This window comes from Branchiostoma lanceolatum, chromosome 9 (genome assembly GCF_035083965.1).
Source record: "Branchiostoma lanceolatum isolate klBraLanc5 chromosome 9, klBraLanc5.hap2, whole genome shotgun sequence".
NCBI lineage: Eukaryota > Metazoa > Chordata > Leptocardii > Amphioxiformes > Branchiostomatidae > Branchiostoma > Branchiostoma lanceolatum.
In genome coordinates, this window is record NC_089730.1 from 6,437,763 (window position 1) to 6,458,673 (window position 20,911).

Below are 20,911 nucleotides of genomic sequence, written 5' to 3' on the forward strand. Positions count from 1 at the left end.
TTGATGTGTGTGCAGATGTCATCCATGTAATCAAATCAAAATGGCCTTGCGGCATATATTTTCTCATTTTGCAGCTGTTTTGTATCAACAATATGGTGGAAAACATTTTTTGGGGAATCAGACAAAAACTGTAGTGTCGGACAAAAATTCTAGTGTCACCAAAATGATCATGAAAGCAGATCTGCAATGGATGTCACTTGAATACAGAAGAACAACGTCCAGACTTTCCATGATGTACAGAATGACTAATAAACTTGTGGATGTACCGACTGATAAGTATGTAATGCCAGCTCAGAAGAGGACTAGAAATAGTCATGCTTTTAAGTACCAGAGTTATCAGCCAAGGATTGATGTGTTAAAAATTTCGTATTTTCCGAGAACCATAGTAGAAGGGAACTCGTTGTCATCAAGTACTGTAGGAGCATCTTCACTGAATAGCTTTAAAGAACAGTTGCAGTCAGATATGCAAAGACTAGGTGTAACAGACCGTTCGGTGTAATATAACCAACTGCTGTCGTGCTGTGTGCCTGCAAAGCTGGTGCGTTACGCCTAATGGCAGTTGTACCAGCTATATAGATACAGATACAGAATTGATGTGTGCAGGTGTGTCATCCATATAATCAAATCAACACGGCCTTATTGACATGTAGCATGTGACTTGAGAGCATAATCGAAGCAGCAGGTGTCGAGTAAGCCCTGCATAGGTAACAGGTCGCCACAGAGGCACGGGCATCGACAATCAGAATCTGCGCTGATTAAATCTGTGTCCTTGTTTTCCGCGGATCAATGGGACGGAATTGAATTTGGGGCCGAGGGAAAATGCTTCTTCAGCACTTGGTCCAAACATCTTGTTCATAGGCATCCATCATAATGTGTTCCAGAGTTTCTAGAAATCTTGGGAAGGTTCTAGTAAATCAAACTACTGTAAATGCAGAAATATTTGCGGTGGTTTTATGTTCGTGGTTTTCGAACTTAAAACCGCTGCAAACATTTTTGTCCACTACTGTAGCAGTATTTGACTATAGCGCTGCCGCAAACTTAAAACTACCCCGAACACTCCATTTTCGCCTTAGCGCAAAATAAAAATCACGCAAACTTATATTCATTTACAGTAATAAGAAAGGATGAGCCAGTTAAAGAATTAGTATCTACCCTTAAAAGTACTGTTTTCAGCACCATGGACATTACCTAAGGAAGGTGTTGAAGCATCCATTATAGTCTGTTACAGGGTGCACAAGTTTCTAAAAATCTTAGGAAGGTTCGATCTTGTATATCAAACTTATAAAAAAGAATTATACATTTAAAGAAATGGAACCTAACCTTGAAAGTACTGTTTTCAGCACCAAGGACATTAACTAAGGCAGGTGATTAAGCATCCATCAAAGTCTGTTACAAAGTGCACAAGTTTCTAAATAAGATTCTTAGGGTGGTTTGATCCGGTAAATCAAAATAATAAGAAAGGATTACTCAGTTAAAGAATCGGAACCTACCCTTGAAAGTGCTGTTTTCAGCACCAAGGATATTAACTAAGGCAGGTGTTTTAGCATCCAATATGATTTGTTACAGAGTTCACAAGTTTCTAAATAAAATTCTTGGGAGGTTCGATCTAGTAAATCAAACTAATAAGAAAGGATTAGTTAGTTAAAGAATTGGAATCTAATCTAGAAAGCACTGTTTTCAGCACCAAGGACATTACCTAAGGCAGGTGTTTTAGCAACCAATATAATCTGTTACAGAGTTCACAAGTTTCTAAATAAAATTCTTGGGGAGGTTCAATCTTAGTAAATCAAACTAATAAGAAAGGATTACTCAGTTAAAGAATTGGAATCTAACGAGAGTTCTGTTTTCAGCACCAAGGACATTACCTAAGGAAGGTGTTTAAGCATCCATTATAGTCTGTTGCAGAGTTCACAAGTTTCTAAAAGTCTTAGGAAGGTTCAATCTAGTAAATCAAACTAAGAAATGATTAGTCAGTTAAATAATTGGAATCTAACTTTAAAAGTACTGTTTTCAGCACTAAGGACATTACCTGAGGCAAGTGTTTTAGTATCCATGATAGTCTGTTACAGAATACACTAGGTTCTAAAAGTCTTAGAAAAGTTCAATATAGTAAATAAAACTAATAAGAAAGGAGGATTCAGTTAAAGGAGAATTCCACTCAGTAAGCGGGTATTTTTTTCTGATAAATTATGCTTTTCTAAAAACAAATACGCCCGAGTTTTGACTGAATTACCTCTTAGGACTTTTCGACAGTAATCCTTTTCAAATCCATGTAATCCCCCACAGACCCGCTCTTTCTACTCTGTTGTATACGCATGCGCACTAGTCCAAACACGGAACAGACGACAAAACTGTCATGGCCGCCACAGACTCGGATGAGTTGGGTCCTAATGATATCAGGCCATTTGCCTTAAAGCCTGAACATGATTCAGGACAATTAGAGAATGGCGATTGGAAAGAAGACCCTGCCGGAGCCTCCGCTGGAGCTGGGACCGCCACAAAAGCAGAAGCGGCATAGGACGGCCGCGGTGACCAGACGGAGGGTTCGCGGCTAGATCCTGGGGAGCTACACGAGGAATTCCATCCCCTCTGTCTCATGAGGTCTGCACTCAGACTGCACTTATACGGTGACATAACCTTGGAATACAAGATGTCAGAGTGCCATTGAACAATAGGTAAATGTTGTTACTTTGTTTCTGTCCGTTTTATTTTGCATATCTACAACATCGACCTGTGTGTCAGGACTCATGATAAGCTCACGAAAACGTGAGGCGGACTTTGCGACGTTCTTACCTGGGGTGCTGGCTGCATAGTAGTCGTACCACTGTATAACCCGATATATTACGTACCGAGAAGTTTTAAATAAGCTTTCTTGATGCATCTTGTGTGAAGAAATGGACAGTAATTTTGTAATTACTTGCATTACTAAGGGTGAAAAGTCGGAAAATGTTACACAGTGTGGGAGGGGGGCTGTCAGTGCAATACCAAGATCTGAAAATTATCAGACTAAACAAAAATGGCCAGATATTGTCTACATATTCACATAGATGTGTAGTAAGGATAAGGAAAATATTGTGCACATATTCAAATAGATGTGTAGTAAGGATAAGGGAAATATTATTTGGATAAATAAATCATAAAAAAAGACAACATTCTCGTCCTTCTGCAGAGTACTTGTATTAATCTTGATACAGAAAAAAACATGTAACATTACAATTTACATGCATTTTTTGTTTCTCCCCGGATCTTACGATACTGACAATTCACATGCTGGGTTCACAAACGACGTCTAGGAAGAACAGTGTGCCGTGTGGTTCTATTCTGTGTGGTCAGCAGGATAAGGCAGGCCTATCCATCTGAAGATGGGACATACATAGGTTTTCTTGAGGCAGATAAGTAGGTCACTAGGTGAGCAGAAGAGCATGTAGGTTTAGATATCATGGCCAAAATTGTATTTACAGAATTAGGACATTTTGCTGCTAAGATGTTTCGCCATCACCTGTCCAGTTGGTCTATAAATCAGTTTGTATTCTTCTAACTCAATACTGTAAGTATTAGAATTAGGGTGAGGGTTTAGCTGGTAAGTCAAAGAACAAACTTGATAACAGTCTTACATGTACACAGGGGTTTCCAAACTTCTAACACTGCATAACAGGTGTGTTTGAACCAAATATAAAAAACTGTCTAGTACCTGTATGTATTCATTTTTATGGTTTATAGTTAAATTTATATGGCAGGCCGAATGGAAACCTTAGCTATTGTCCAAGTATCATTATTTCTACATTCCTTTGAACTAGTTGTACAGCAAGAAAGACATATACATGTATATTTCAAGGATATACAATTATATTTCTGAATAATTTTTAAAAATGGCTTGTGTTTACATTTGAGACAGTATTGTTGGACACACATAAACTTGTGGTGGTTGTAAAATGGAATATTTACTTCTGAGATATGTAGGCAGGACATTTATTAATAAAATGCTCCAATGGATATACAATTGGCAACTTGTCCTCATCAATCTAATAAACATAACCTGTGACATATGACATCAGTATATTACTAAGTATCTACCAGGACCTATATTATGTAAACTACTGTTGACATGTTCATGTTACATGTTCAAGCATCAATATGTTTAGTCTAGTATTTGCACATTTTATGTGTCTATAGCAGAGACAGGACCAGAATTTTCAAAACATTTCAAAACATAAACTACATATACATGTAGTTTAGTCATGTAAGGCATGTATGCTGAAAAAAACAGTACAAAAATGAGGAAAAAAATAAATTGACTACAGAATGATTGAGCATATAAAGGGGCTGGCTTATGGTCTTCAAAACTTGTTTGGTACTGCGCAATAGCTGCCTGTTTGTCTGGCCTGGGAATATGGGCAATGTTAGGGGGGTAAGTCTGGCTTTGGGAGCACCTGGTCCCCCCAGTACTCATTGGACTCCCGGCGCCTGTGCACGACAGCCTCCAACAGCATTCTTCTGAAAGTGTAGTCCTTCTCGTAAATGTTCTTCACCACATCATCCCTTTGCCTTTTGCTGTAGCCCAGAAGCCAATTTAGATCACCTGCAGAGAGAATGTATTCTGAAGTCAACTACATCTTTGTGATTCGTAGAGTTAATTCATTGATACAGAGGTGCCAAAATAATGCTAAGCCGGCAATTTTCCTTCACATTAAAAAGAAAAATCATGAAGATGTACGATTGTACACTACTTGTATTATACAGCTTGACATTTTGTCCAAAAACAAAGAACATTATTATATTACTTGTTTAGTTAGCCATAGAATTTCAAAGTCACTCTAAGAAAAGGTTTATAATTCATTGTTTACTATTCTATGCTATGCATACAAAAATATTTCTGTACACTTACATCTTTAGGTTACTGGTTAGGTGCACCGGTACCAGTGCAGTAATTATCCAAACAATGAATGTCAGGCCCTGCTAGTATCATACACTTTTTTTCCCTCTTTTTTACCATAAGAAGTAATCTTACCAATGACACACAATATGACAGCCGAGCCCTAGATAAAATTCAATGTTGTCATTGCAAGAAGTAAGTGTCCATAGATGAGAACAAGCTAGAGATGTTACATCATTTTCTACATTATATAAATTATACTAAAAAAACACTACCTTTTGTCTTGGGCGTTTCCCTGGGCTTTTCCTTGGATTTTCTTTCCTTGGCGTCCTTACCATTTCTATCAAAAAAACAAAATGACAGTAATGTATTTACTGAAAATATACGCATCAATCATGAAATCATTAAGACAGACATTCTGCGTCATATAGATATAGATGGATACATAGTTTATGTAATCAGAGTACAAATGGAAGTCATATGTTGACCTGAAATAAGCCAGATCAAATGAATCATGGCGGTGTCTGTTAGTGTGGCCAACCTCAGACACAATTTCTCACAAACTCTATAACTATAAGCTTGAAAGCTTATAGAGTTTGCGAGAAATTGTGTCAAGCTATATGATTGTTAAAACAATCATAAAGCTTGACTATCATATATCCTGGAATGTACACAAAAATTTTGAAGTCTAATACAGAGATTCAGGTACTTGAGAAGTTAAGTAAGGAGTTGAATTTAGACCAGACCAAATGTCAATAACAAAAAATATGGAGTCCATGACAAATCAGCACGTCTGCTTGCATAGCCCATTTCTGGCCCTAATTTCTCGCTAACGGTTGATGTGCCTAGCTAACGGAAGCAGTCGAGTGACTATCATATATCCAGGAATGTACAGAAAAAGTTTGAAGTCGCAAAGGTCTTGGAATCCAGAGATCTTGGCACTTTAGTGTGGAGTTGAATGTAGGTCACCATTATGTAAACATCCAGGCAAAATGCATATGGCGTCGATTAGAAATGAGCCATCTTCTGGCCCGAATTTCTCGCCATCGGTTGACTCTATAAGCTAACGAAAGCAGTCGAATGACTATCATATATTCAGGAATGTACGCAAAAAGTTTGAAGTCGCTCACATCTTGGAATACAGATATTTTGACACTTTAGAGTGGAGTTGAATGTAGGTCACCATTATGGCAGGCGAAATGGCGTCGATGATAACTGAACCATCTTCTTGCCCGAATTTCTCGCTACCGGTTGTGCCGATAAGCTAACCAAAAATAGCCGAGTGACTATCACATATTCAGGAATGTGCACACAAAGTCTGAAGTCGCTGGTGTTTGGGAGGACAGAGATCTGGGCACTATAGTGAGGAGCTTTTTGTAGGTCCCATACCCAGGCAAAATGGCGGCGATGATAACTGAGCCATCTTCTGGCCCGAATTTCTCGCTAACGGTTAATCTCATACGCTAACGAAAATAGCCGAGTGACTATCATATATTCAGGAATGTTCACACAAATTCTGAAGTTGCTGTTGTTATGGAGGACAGAGATTTTGGCACTATAGTGAGGAGCCTTTTGTAGGTCCCATACCCAGGTAAAATGGCGGCGATGATAACTGAGCCATCTTCTGGCCCGAATTTCTAGCTAACAGTTCATTTGATACGCTAACAAAAATAGCCGAGTGACTATCATATATTCAGGAATGTACACAACAAGTTTGAAGTGTATCGACTCTTGGAATACAGAGTTTTTGGCATTCTTAAAAATACATTTTTGCTATCTAAAATGGCTACTTGTATGCGTGTAGAAAATACTACAGAAGGACAACAACAACAACAACAACATAAAATCGAAAAGCGCTGGCCAGGCAGTTCTGATAACGATTGTGCACACACATTTGGTCTACTCAAAAATGTATTCCTGAACTTCATAGCATCGTCATCTATACCAGTACCAACCTGTTTTCTCATCGGGGTCCATGCTGGCATGCCCTCCCTCCATGTTGGCAAGCCCTCCCCTCGGTACCGCACCGCGCATTGAATTCTGGGATTGTTGGATGGATCCTTCGGGGGTTTCATGCCTTGATCACTATCATGTAGCGCCTTGCGTTCAGGCTCCCACTCATGGTAAATTTTACAAGACAAACTAGATCCAAGGATAACAATTCATTCTCAGAGGAATGACAATTCCCGCTTACAGAGTGGAATACTCCTTTAAAGAGTTGTAATCTTACTTTGAAAGTACTGTTTTCAGCGCCAAGGACATTACCTTAGTCAAGTGTTTAAGTCAAAAGATTACTTCTTGTAAATAGAGTTGAGGGGAACATGCTGGGTAATGAATGTTTTCTTAGAAATGTAGAGTGATGCTTGCGTGGGTGGGGACAATGTAGTTCTACTGCTGAGTGAGTGGGCATGATAGATTATCTAAGTAGGTTTTGCCCTTTCTACTAAACAAGGTGTCACACAGAGTAGCAACGTTCCAAGATTTTCAATGTTCTTTTTTAAAGAATATTTTCTGTCGCACTTTGATTTCTGATACGTAACAACCTTGAAAATATTGCTTTCTAAATGGGGTGTCACAGAGTAGCAACCTTGCAAGATTTTTTAATGTTCTTTTTTTAAAGAATATTTTCTGTCGCAGTTTGATTTTTGTTGTGTAACAACCTTGAAAATATTGCTCTCTAAATGAGGTGTCACAGAGTAGCAACCTTGCAAGATTTTTTAACGTTCTTTTTTAAAGAATGTTTTTTGTCGCACTTTGGGTTCTGATATGTAACAGCCTTGAAAATATTGCTTTCTAAATGAGTTGTCACAGAGTAGCAAGCTTGCAAGACTTTTTAATGCTCTTTTTTAAAGAATATTTTCTGTTGCACTTTGATTTCTAAAATGCAACAACCTTGAAAATATTGCTTTCTAAATGAGGTGTCACAGAGTAGCAACCTTGCAAGATTTTTAACATTCTTTTTTAAAGAAAGTTTTCTGTTGCACTTTGATTTCTGATATGTAACAACCGTGAAAATATTGCCTTCTAAATGAGGTGTCACAGAGTAGCAACTTTGCAAGATTTTTTAACGTTCTTTTTTAAAGAAAGTTTTCTGTTGCACTTTGATTTCTGATATGTAACAACCTTGAAAATATTGCTTTCAGTACCAAGGGGAGTACCTGTTAGGTGCTTCAGGCTCAAAGTTGACTTCGTGCTGATGTTGAGGCAAAGATACAGGCTGATAAGTGCTTTCTTAGAAATGAGTGATGGTGACTGTGTGGGAGGGTAGATGTTTTCAGGGTTCTACACAGGTAGCCTCCGTTGCAGTCCTTTCCGCAGCAATTTTTTCCCAATTTTTTTTGTGGGGGGGGTGGGGGGGGTATATCATGTTATCTTTTTATTCTATGATAAGGGCAGTTGAGATGCTTGAAAATTGATCACCTACCGTACGTTGTATATCAGGAAGCATATTGCAAACAAACCAATAAAAAAATTATAAAAAAAAGAAGCCAACTTTGCTCTAATTTACGCTTAAATTGTTAGGTTCTGAAGATGAGGCTATTTTGAAATACAAAATTTTGTGGCCACAATACAGCAATACTGAATAATGAGCAACAGAAGATAAACATATTGTTCCCGCTGCTTTGTGTGTTTGGCAAACAAATGAACAGTGAATGGAATGAATTATTAATAACATGAATCTTCATTTAGAAGCATACGGTTACTCTCACATATAGCCACATATTCCACACCCCAACTGACATGCCTGTCGTCTTTTAATTTCAGGAGCAGAGTAAATGTATGCACCTACGGTAGACCATAAATTACCGTGAAAATATGATGAATGCCTCACCGGGAGCGTTTCAAAATCATAACAAAAACAAATGCCAGAAACATACAGCAAGAGCCTGGATAATCAGCGAATATTTTTGGCCAGTCCTAGAAAGTCAAGAATTTCAATTGTTAAGTTAAACAATCATGAACTGAAACATTTGACGATTAATCTCAAGTTGATATGTTGTACATTAAAACCGTCTAAAATACAGCTACCCTTGGCCGATATATCTAGTGCTTGTTAATAACTTTGAAGTGCTCCTGGAATATTTTGGCAGTGCCAGAATCCTCCTTTAATTCACAAATAATCCATAACAATATGTTATAATTTCTATGGGTTCAAATTAGAGTTATTTTCTATTCAAATAAGATCTAGAGAATATACTACATTTATTACTGTAACAGTTATTGTTTTGAAAAACTCCATTTAGGGAAAATACATGATACTTCACTGCTCTTTTTGGAGTCATAAATTATGACATACACATTACATTAGATTGGAGTAAACAATGTATTCATTATACATTCTTCTAGATACCACCACTACTGCAAGGGCCTGTTTCTGTTTTGCTCAACATTTATTCCGTATAGGGGAGATTCATTTGTAGTTTGTGACTTGATACCACCCCGTGATCATTTGTGGTCAGTCCCCAGGATGAGCAAAAGCCACAAGGTCAAAAAACCTTGTAATATTAATTTGTAAGGATTACCAATGAATAATTCAGTGTCCTATTGCTAATGCTTCTTGAAAAATGCATGCATTGAAAACTATAAGTATCCAAGGATCAAAAGTGGGTATAGTGGTGTTCATGTGAACAGGCTTTTAAAGATGGCTTTATTGATATTCACAACAACTGGCGACCTGTTTTAAAGGCAACCAGCAATATTAGGGACCAAAAAATGGAAATAAAAAAATGCTGAAATATTTATTGTAGTGACATTTACTAACACTGTCTAGCAAATAAATAACTTCATATTTTGAGCATTTTAAAACCGTGCAAAAACATGCCATACAATGATCCCCTTAGTTTTGGGACCTTACAAAAAAACCCAGCGGCGATTTTCTGTGAGTTCTCACATTACAACGAAGTCATATTTTTGTATCATGGACGTCGCTTTACAATTTGTGATAGTGTTGTTTGAACTAATAAATTGACTTTCAAAATCTGATTTTCGGGCCCTAATATTGCTTGGGTTGCCTTTAACAGGTTACATGAATCAACATATTGTTGTGTGCCCTAACAAAAGCTGGCTATGGGGGGAGGGGGGCCTTGTAAGGGCCTATTCTTGTTATGTCCTTTGTCTAGAATATACTAAGTTGGATCACTCACTATAGTAGGGAATTCAGAATTGGAAAAACTTGTCACTTACTTAGAAGACGTAAAATCTACTTACAAAATTCTGCCAGGTTACATATTTCCGGTTATAAATCTACATTGTATGTTCCAACACGCCTATATATGCTCTGCCGACCCTATGTTTTGACACTCCCTAACCCTACACCTACGTTGTCACATAGGGTGTCAGAATATAGGAAAATATCCCTCTCCCCCATATATCGGTCACCCTGAAAAATGTGTATGATGAGACCTGAAATGCAATGACCCTCAGTATAATGCACTCTCTGCATAATCTAAACTGTGCATACAGTACCTGTGCTGCACTAGAGATCCCTCATACACAATATTTTTCAATATGGTGGATAAATGTTAACGGAGGTTAAATGTACCTGACATTGAAATGGAAGCACAGGCAAGGTTGAAACATTATTTGTCCGAAAATCGTTGTGTTCTTTTCTACTTTCAGTAATTTTTTCAACATATTGCTGCACTAGAGATCCCTCATACACACTAGCTGTTTTTTCATGTGGCGGATAAATGTTAATGGAGGTTACATGTACCTGAAATTGAACTGGAAGCACAGGCAAAGTTTAAACATTATTTGTCCGAAAAATGATTTTTTTTTACTTTCATTAATTGTTCAACATATTTCTTACATCCAGCCATTCCCGGGGTTAAAATTGGGATGCAAACATTCCAATTAACCAAAGAGCACTTTTAATAATGCGACTGTTGTGAGCATTATGCATTATAAATTGCAATTTCTCTGCGAAGTCAACGGTGTGGTGCTTTGACAGTAAAGCTATTTCACCCTGCCTCATTTATAATGCATGGCCTCATCTGGAGCGAATGGTGTGATGTATTGTGCGAAGTGTCCCACCTGTTGAAATAGAGCATGTCTGATATCAATGATAGGGCGGGATTCGTCATCGCACAAAGGGATCTCACCTGACTGAATTTATAGGTGATTGTGTAGAGAAGGGAGATCCTCTGGAATTTCATAGCATGTATTCCATTTCATTGTCATCTTTCATAATTCTGTTGGGTACCTTATAAGAGCACCACATTAAAGAAAGAGTGAGTTTAAAGACAGCCAGTAAAATGTAATAATGCAGCATTTGTAATTGCCAACATATGCACACTTTAGATATCAATTAAGACCTTTATTTTGAATAACACCATTTTTCAATGTGGGTGCCAGGCGGAATTATGAGCGTTGATGTAACAAGTTACCGGTTACCGATGATACCAAGCTTTCTATTTGAAATTGTCATATTCCAAAATTAGGTTACACTTGATGATTCACAGCCTACATGTATTTCTAAAGTGCAACACATGACAAATTTTGTGACTGACTTTGTCATCCAACATATGCAAAATACAGGAAAATAGCACAGTCCTTAGAATGGGACGTTAAGCTTTGGTCCACTTCCCATTCATCATACTTCTTGAAAATAGCTTGGGGGAATTTCACTGGTACAAGGAACCTTTGAATATAGTCTGTAGTTCCTATTATGACCAGTACACCTATTATGACCTTCTATAGAAGATGAACTTTTCAGTGAGATCAACTAGTTTGAGATCACTTTTACTTTCTTGCATAACTGTATAATTTTTTTTCTCCCGTGCAGGTCTTCAGGTTGTCTTGAAATCTATCATCCGTGCCATGGCCCCCCTGCTGCAGATCGCCCTCCTGGTGCTGTTCGCCATCCTCATTTTTGCCATCATAGGCCTTGAGTTCTACACTGGGATCTTTCACCTGGCCTGCCATAACAATGTAACAGGTGAGAGATTGTTGACATCATGCTATCATTATGATAGTGGCATTGTGTTGGTGTAACGGTTAGGGTGTTTGCCCCAGAACCCAGAGGTCCTGGGTTCGAGTCCCCTGACATATGCCAACCATGTACCCTTCGGAAAAGCACTGAACATGACTTTCCTTACTCCAGCTAGGTGTAAAAATGGGTACTTGACTTCGGTTGGGGAGTGAAAAGGCAGTAGTAGAAGGAGAGGGTTGGTCTCCGCCTTCCAATACCGTTCCCTAAACACTGGATAACAATCCACTGCCCCTATGGCCTCAAGAAGGTTATGGAACTACCTGTAGATTAGTTGTTTTGTCCTTGGTGCTGAAGTACCTTTCATTTGCATTCCCAATTCAAGGTACTATCAGAATGTTTTTCATGCTTTTCCAAACATCTACATATGACTGAAATGTACATTGTATAATAGGGTAAGGATTGTGATTTGTTTGGTTGCTTATGTCCTTGTTGCTGAAGTACCTTTCATTTGCATTTCCAATTCAAGTTTGTATCAGAATGTTTTTATGCCTTTCCAAACATCTTCATATGGGTGAAATGTAGATTGTATATGATAAGGTAAGGATTGTGATTTGTTTAGTTGCTTATGTCCTTGGTGCTGAAGTAGCTTTCACTTGCATTGAATTTCCCAATTCAAGTTATTATCAGAATTTTTTATGCCTTTCCAAACATCTACATCTGACTGAAATGTACATTGCATATAATAGGATAAATATTGTGATCTACACTGTAGTAGAATTGGCAATTAAAAGCGAACCCTAGCCAAAAAAATCCAGTGGGAATGACCCTTGCAACAATATGTAGTTGTGTATATTTGTGAAAAAAAGGGGGTTTGAAATTCTACCCGTGTAGATCGTGATCAGGATCACTGCTAGTTCAGTTAGCAATTTTGCCAGTAGAGATCATGATTTGACTGAGACTCTGATCGCGATCTCTACCAGTAGAATCGCTGATTCTGCCAGATTACAATCTCTACCGTGACATCTGTATGAACTTACCAATTAAGAGATCAATGAAAAGGAGACAATATCTAAAGTAATACATTCTGGTAGTAGCTAAATTCCTATCCATTTCACTTAACCAGCGTTTTATCATTATCTCCATGAGCAATCATAATGGAGATATAGTTTTGTGTGTTTGTGTGTCTGTGTGTGTGTGTGTTTGTGTTTCTGGACGATTGTAGTGAGCATAACTCAAGAACCTCTGGATCGATTATGATGATATTTGATATGTTGGCAGTTGTTGGGAAGACGAAAGTCAAGGTCGATTTTGGGCCCCCTGGTATGTGACCTTGGTACTGCAGCAGAACTTCCGTTTTTGTATCTTTTGACCTGAACATGCTATAGTCTTGATTTTTTGGTGGCAGATAGTTTGTGATGTAATAAAGAATTGGTATAAGTTTGGGCCTCCTAACAGCTTGTTTAAATTTGCAATTTGTTTTGGTTCACAGGGGAGCTCGTAGAGGAACAAGTCTGCGGTGCAAACTTTTCGTTAGTGAATAGTACCTTGTACATGTGTAAAGAAGGGCAGTTGTGCATCGAGTACTGGGACGGACCCAACAACGGGATCACCAACTTCGACGACATCGGCTACGCCATGTTGACCGTCTTCCAACTGATTACTATGGAGGGCTGGACCCAAGTGCTGTACTGGGTAAGTAGTGATTGTTTTAATGTTACTGTAAATGCATCTAAGTTTGCATGGTTTTTATTTCGCGCTAGGGAGAAATTTGAGTGTTCGCAGTGGTTTGAAGTTTGCATTTGAAACAATAGAAGCACTACAGTTATAGGTGGGCAAAAAGTTTGGCAGTTGTTTTAAGTTCGTGCTGAATACATGTAGTTCACCGCAAAAACCGCAAACATAAAATCACCGCTAACATTTCTGCATTTTACAGTACCTCCATATACCAAGGTTTTGTTTTTGCAATGATGAATACCACATTCCTAGCTATTTCATGTTGATGTGTTCAGTGTGATATTTCTTCCCATATGTAATTATGTTTCTTTTGATGAAATCCCTTGTGACATGGATTTTGACCCAAGGGCTTATCTTTCTCTTCTCTGGTGATTCCAAACGAGAAAGAATTATTCCGTAAAGGAAAAGACATCAATTTGTAAACCACTGTGGTGTCGTAAGGTGGTCGTTATAGGCATGGCTTGAGGTAATGTGGGGATGGAATGTGGTCATAAAATGTAATTATTGTTGCGAGACACTGGAATGCATCAGTGCTTTTGATTGGTTGTCACATCATGTCATGGCAAATGAAAATCTTTGTTACTAAGTGCAAGTGGCTAAAGGTCAAATCATAGCTCAGTCTTCACATCTTTTTGGTGTGTTTTCCACAGTTCAGGCCAGACTAGGTCAGGATGCTTTTTTTTGACAAAATGCAGCACAAATATTTCTGATTTATGCACTCGCTAACAAAATCAATACTTATCTAATTGACAATATCGTAGCCTAATAACTTAATAAGTATGGTAATTGCCATATGTCGGATGTCATGAATTATCATGTCATAATGCTGCTCTGTATGGTTGTGCTTGCTCAGTTGTGGCCCAAGGGTTAGAAAAATGCAGGGTGTGGGTTCATGTTAGGGTCACGCACACACACACAAGCACACACGCGCACACACACACACACTCACACAAACACACGCAGACACACACAAACACACATACACACACAAACACACACACATAAACACACAAACACACACACACACATACAAACACACACACGCACAAACACACAAACACACACACAAGCACGCACATACACACACACACACACATACACATGCACATTTACACACAAACACGCACACACACATGCACAAACACACATACACACACATACACACTCAACCAGCAAGTCATTGTAGCCTGCAAATTTAAAGTTAAATATGAAAATTCACCTGTGGTGCTTCCTTGGTCTACATAAAAACATCAGTGTAGCTTATTGTAAAACTGCCATGTATCCTGAAAGTTTACACTTTAAAGTCTTGGCAGAACTACACAATTTCCTGATCTAGAATGATATTCGTGTTCTACTCTACGGCCGGAGTGTACACTGCTGAGACTTGCACCGATAGTTTTGTAGATAAGTTCCAACAGAAATGTATGGCCTGCCCAGGGAAGTAAGATAGACTGGGTTAGTGGCATGACATCAGAAAAAAACTGTGATCCCAGAAGTTGTTTGTGTGCTGATGGCCAGGTAGTATGACAGTTGCAGATATATCGTACCAGTACTGATGTGCGGAGGGGCAGGGTCGCACAGCGCACGCATGTATTACTGATAAAGACCTTGGCATTGGGCAAGGTGGCGACGTTATCTCACAGAAGGAATGGGATGAAGAATGCTGTATGGTAATGTAGCGGGAGTCACAAAGAAGCTATCTCCTTTGGGCAGGCTGAAGATTTTATCAACGTTTTGTATATGAAGCCTTAGAGTTTCCCACTTGGGTATTGATCATAGCAGGAATAGTGTAGGACTAATATTGTGTAAAAAGAGCTATATGTATACAACCCCATGTTCTGAAACTCCTACACTACCAAAAATCTCTTTTCTTATTTTTTTCTTATTTTTATTGTTTCCTTAATATGTTGAGAAAGATTTTTGTATACAAAGAAAAACAAGAAAATTCAAGAAACCTTCTGCGAAAGTCTTTGTATGTCAATTCTTTCACTTTTTTTTTCTGAAGTCAAGCAAATATTTTAGCATGATGTTCTCCAATAAGAATTTTCTAGAAAAATAAGACACATTTTCTTTCTCAGTCTTACTATAAGTTTTGTTTTTTGTTTGGTCGAATGTGGTATTCTTAATACAGATTCTTTCCTTAAGATACCGGTATTTTTTATTGAAAATTTGCTTCTACTAAAAAAATTTCTTGAACTTTCTTGGTTTAAGAAAAAAATTCTTAGATGCAATTCTTGTTTGTGCTTAAAACAGGGATCCTTGTTTGTGCTTAAAACAGGGATTCTTGTATACAGAATTAATAATATTCTTGCTGACAGATTTTTTTTTGGTAGAAAGAAAAAGCAAGAAAAATAAGAAAAGCGATTTTTTGTAGTGCAGGGATTGGAACCCAGAACCTTCAGATCCAAACGACTAGACCACCTTGCCCCCCCCCCCCCCCCCGTCGAATGTCGATCGTTATATAGATTTTCCATAGCACTCATGAGAAACCCATCCTTCACTGATTAACGACAATAGATGAATGACCACAGCTTTTTTCTGACTGTTATGCAATTACAAGTAAGGTAGATTAGAAACTATTGTCCCTTTAATCATATGACGTATTCCATTCCTGTGGTCATTCTGTCTAAGTGCTTTGGGCTAACGATTTTCCGACCACTGATGGAAATCCTGATTCTTTTCGATGGCTTTATGTAACATGTTTGACAGTACTGATTTCAAAGTTCTTTTACATGAAGACAAAGCTGTAAAGTTTGAACAAGCATGCTGCTTTTCCTCCTGATTCGGCAAATGTATTTGAACCTTTAACACCATCATGATAATAGTATTTTAGCAATACAAAGTTTAGAAAATACATAGATATAAACTGAATGCTATTACAGAGATGTATCACGTTAAAGTACAGTAACTGTAAATGCATTTAAGTTCTTATGGTTTTTATTTTGCCGTAGGGAGAAAATGGAGTGTTTGAGGTGGTTTTAGGTTTGCGTTTGAAACAATAGTAGAGCTACAGTCATAGGTGGGCAAAAGTTTTGCGCGGTGGTTTTAAGTTCGCGCTGAAAGTTCACCGCGAAAACCGCGAACATAAAACCACCATGAACATTTCTGCATTTACTGTAATTGAAATATTTTGGCAATGCAGTGTAGTATTCCTCAACCAGTAAGTTAACAGGCCTCTGTTGTCTTAAGTTTGCAACTGCCCATGCTCACTGTTAAATGTACTTGAGTCTGTTCTTTTTAATTTGCCAAAACAATAACATGTGGTGTATAGTCTATATCTATCATTTGAATGCCCAGTTTTGGTTGGTGATATATAACTATAAGTGTCCTTTGTGTCTGTTAACTATGTCTTCATTCAAGTACATCAACAAGGTTTTAGATGTGTGTCAATCAACATAATTGATAACATGTGGTGTATAGTCTATATCTATTACTTGAATGCCCAGTTTTGGTTGGTGATATATAACTATAAGTGTCCTTTGTGTCTGTTAACTATGTCTTCATTCAAGTACATCAACAAGGTTTTAGATGTGTGTCAATCAACATAATTGATAACATGTGGTGTATAGTCTATATCTATTACTTGAATGCCCAGTTTTGGTTGGTGATATATAACTATAAGTGTCCTTTGTGTCTGTTAACTATGTCTTCATTCAAGTACATCAACAAGGTTTTAGATGTGTGTCAATCAACATAATTGACCCTTTTTCCTAACATAGGCTGTTTGATTTACAACATTAATCGGAAGTTTTATAGAAGTTCAAGCCCGAGGTATAATCGCAGTCAGAGATTTTAAGAGGAAATTGGCTTTTTGTTCGTCCGTAAATCTTCGAAAGTTTGGGAATTCTTGATGATTTCCAAAAAAAATCATGATTACAATCGTGATGATTGATAAAGTTTTTGTTATAATAATGATTTTTGTTCTTATTCTGTAGTGCAATGATTCCCTGGGGAACAGCTTCAATTGGCTGTACTTCATCCCCATCATCATCCTGGGATCCTTCTTCATGCTCAATCTGGTCCTTGGTGTCCTCAGTGGGTAAGTACAGGCTTACAAATATGTTACACACACCCTTGTATTATCTTACACCAGGGCAGTCTGTACAGGCTCACAATATGTTACACACACCCTTATATTGGGTTACACCAGGGCAGTCTCTTATACTCCCTATAGCTACATGTACGTATGCTTGTGAAACTTGGACCATAAAAAAGTCTGATGAACTCCTCCTACTAGCCTTTGAAATGAGATGCCTACGGGCAATTCTGTGCATCACGCTCCGTGACCACATACCAAACAATGCAATCAGAGCCAAACTTGGGGTGAAAATGTCCATCGTAGAAATGGTGCAGACAAGAAGGCTGAGGTGGTTTGGACATGTCATAAGAAGACCCTCAACATAGCCTACAGCCAGGAGTTTGCTACCCCCAGACCCCGGGGAAGACCACCCTTATTTTAGGTTACACCAGGGCAGTCTCCAGGACCCGTCCCTCTGTCCTGGGATGGAAATTTGCTTGTTGGGATGACAAAAAGATATAAAGTTTTCTTTGCTCTAAACTTAACATAATAAAGATAAACAGTATCTTGTAAATCTAGATTACCAGGGTTTCTATCATATGTGCATTGTCAACTTTTCAAATGTAAAATTCAGTACCATGGATAGCAACCGTGCGTTCCCAATAGATTAATGTTCTACCTCTATCAAGAACATCAGCTTTAACTAACCATACATGAAGCAACGATTTCCCTTAATACCCAAAGCAACGTCAACCAAATTGCTCCAACAGATGGTGATATATCTTTGCATGACCGGGACTAAACATACTTCCAATACATGTATTACAGTACCTATTTAAAGGCAACCCAAGCAATATTAGGGCCCGGGAATCGGATTTTGAAAGTCAATTTATTTAGTCATTTTTGTACATGATTAGTTCAAACAACACTATCACAATGTATAGCGACATCCATGATGCAAAAATATGACTTTGTTTTAATGTGAGATCTCACTGAAAATCGTCGCCGGGGTTTTTGTAGGCTCTTGAAACAAAGGGGGTCATCGTATGGCATGTTTTTGCACGGTTTTAAAACGCTCAAAGTATGAAGTTATTACACAAAATAATATGCTTAACAACGTCACTACCATAAAGATTTCAGCATTTTTTTAATTTCCATTTTTTGGGCCCTAATATTGCTTGGGTTGCCTTTAAGTTAGCTTTTCTGTCAATTATTATATGTAAAATCCATGGTAGTTAAGATGCAATGCAGTACATTTACAAGCACATAATAAATGATCAATAAAGAAAAGCTGTTTCCATCTAGATGATCGTATCTTAAGCTGTCCCTGGTCAGTCAATTTAATCCTATTTGAAGAACAGGATTGAAAAATAAGCCATCATAGTAGCCTAACTTTAGTGTATAGATTAAGTGTCGTTTTTCTCATTAGATTTAAAGTGATTTTTTTACCACACCCTTCATGTAACAGTATTGGTATAATGTTTTGAGGATGGAATGTCATTTTCTGAACGGTCCCCAAAAAGTGCGAATTTTCATTTTGTTCCATTTCGCACTTTCTGGGGACCCTTTTCTGAAAATGTTCTAATCTTAGAGACAATCCATTTGATTAGTAATCCTTTTTTGTTCAGACTATTGTTTAGAAATCTCTCTTTCATCATGTAGACTTCTAACATTTGTCCTACCATGCATGACTTAAAGTAGACCCTGAGTCATATTTGGTTCAAAGAATGTAAAAATTGATTCTAGATCCCTCTCAGTTCCAACAGAAATTATCCAAAGTACAACCATATGTTTCTATAAAAGACAGTAGTTAAAGATATTAGTTATTAGCATATCAAGCTTTTAGCAGCTTGTGCAGCATAGTATTACATACATGTATATTGATTAGTAACCATCTATAATTGAGTTATCAAATTCCTGTGTTTTAATTACTGAGTATTAGGTTTCTGTGATAGAAAAAATTTCATCAATGAAATATTTCTCGAATTTGAAGCCCATGGGTTTAAATGACAAGGATCTTGCAGATTTAAAAATCAAAAAGTGACTGGAAGATTTATTGCAGAAATCTATATTTTTTCTCAAATCATAATTTTGCAAACCCTGGATGAATGGAACAGTGGTGATATGACATCTTGTGTATCTAGTTCGTCATATTTGTAATGGTCTTGTGAACTTTGGAGCATTTTGTTGAGGGGAAATTGCTTTTTAAATAGGATACAGTGTTATTGTAGAGCTCTTACTAAATGTATTTTGCCATAATTGCACCCACTGGTAGTGATTATACATGGCGGTCTCCATCTAGATTTTGAGCGACATCTTTCCTTATGAAAAAATCAATACAAGAGGCAGTTTGGGAAAATGAAGTGCCCACTGTGTATCAGTAGGATTAAGTTTGTTCCAATTTTCGGAATCCCTCGATGGTTGAGACATAATAGTTCTTCTTGGAAACGCGTATAACAGAAATCAGAACAGAAGACAAATTGGCAAATATGTAACAAAGACTCGCAGCCCAATCAGTCTTGATTGAATTCAACTTTACAGGGGGAAATTAATGACGAAGATGTCAGAAAACAACCTTGACTTCTGTAAGAAAAACATGTCATTGAATGAATGATTGAATGAATGAATAGATGAAATATCTTTATTGCACGCAGGGATCTCCCTAAAGAATGGAACAGTGACACTCCTCCATCTTGTTCTATTTCCAGGTCCATCCTATTGCTTTTCAAAGTTAGGGTTTTTCTTCAAGTATTTCCCCAGCAAAGCCTGTAATTTTGCTCAAAACTGGAAATTTCAAATGTAAAATCTGGTAAAGGCAAACTGAAGTTGTATGAAATGACTCCATTTCTGTCTGAAAAAGGCAAAATGCAACAGCCGCTCTCCTTTTCAGGGGTGTGCACCCCCCCCCTCCAGACCTCCCCCCTTGCAACACGTATCCTGTGCCCGGCACCCTCCCCCCATCCTCCTCTATATTTCTGGGCAGATCCCTGGCACGTTTATGCTCATGATGTAAAAAAAAATGTTATCCTGAAATGACCCTCCGCCCATACGCATGATTTAGAATCAAATCACACCCTGCAGGCTGCATTATAGAGAGTTTATCACCAGAACACAACTGCAGTTGGAATTTCAATCATGCGTGGTGCAAGTACTCTTGAAAAATTACCAAATAACCAAAAAATGACACCTGTTGTATTTTCTATCACTCTCCAATCTAGCTGGGCCAAAATTATGGCAGTAAAGTAATTGGACATGAAAAGTAAAGAAGGAACTGTATCGATCATCTTTCCAATAGGCCTTAAAGTTTAAAATCTTACCATCAGTGATTCCTGTGACGAACAATAAATGATTGAAC

General features: G+C 37.8%; 1 protein-coding gene and 1 long non-coding RNA gene across 14 annotated transcripts in view; one reads left to right on the top strand and one right to left on the bottom strand.

Moving 5' to 3' along the window:
- The window catches only part of LOC136442212 (probable voltage-dependent N-type calcium channel subunit alpha-1B), a 152,241-nt gene that overhangs the window by 52,083 nt on the left and 79,247 nt on the right, over positions 1-20,911 (top strand). For all 13 annotated transcript variants that reach the window (XM_066438955.1, XM_066438965.1, XM_066438966.1 and 10 more), the window contains exons 8-10: positions 11,658-11,810; positions 13,294-13,496; positions 17,474-17,577. In XM_066438955.1, the coding sequence (XP_066295052.1) occupies positions 11,658-11,810; positions 13,294-13,496; positions 17,474-17,577 (460 nt within the window). The remainder of the gene's footprint in view (positions 1-11,657; positions 11,811-13,293; positions 13,497-17,473; positions 17,578-20,911) is intronic.
- LOC136442213 (uncharacterized) lies at positions 3,298-7,088 on the bottom strand. The gene is made up of 2 exons (XR_010756980.1): positions 6,829-7,088; positions 3,298-5,213 (listed from the first exon to the last, which is right to left on the bottom strand). It is a non-coding gene; the product is annotated as an uncharacterized lncRNA (long non-coding RNA).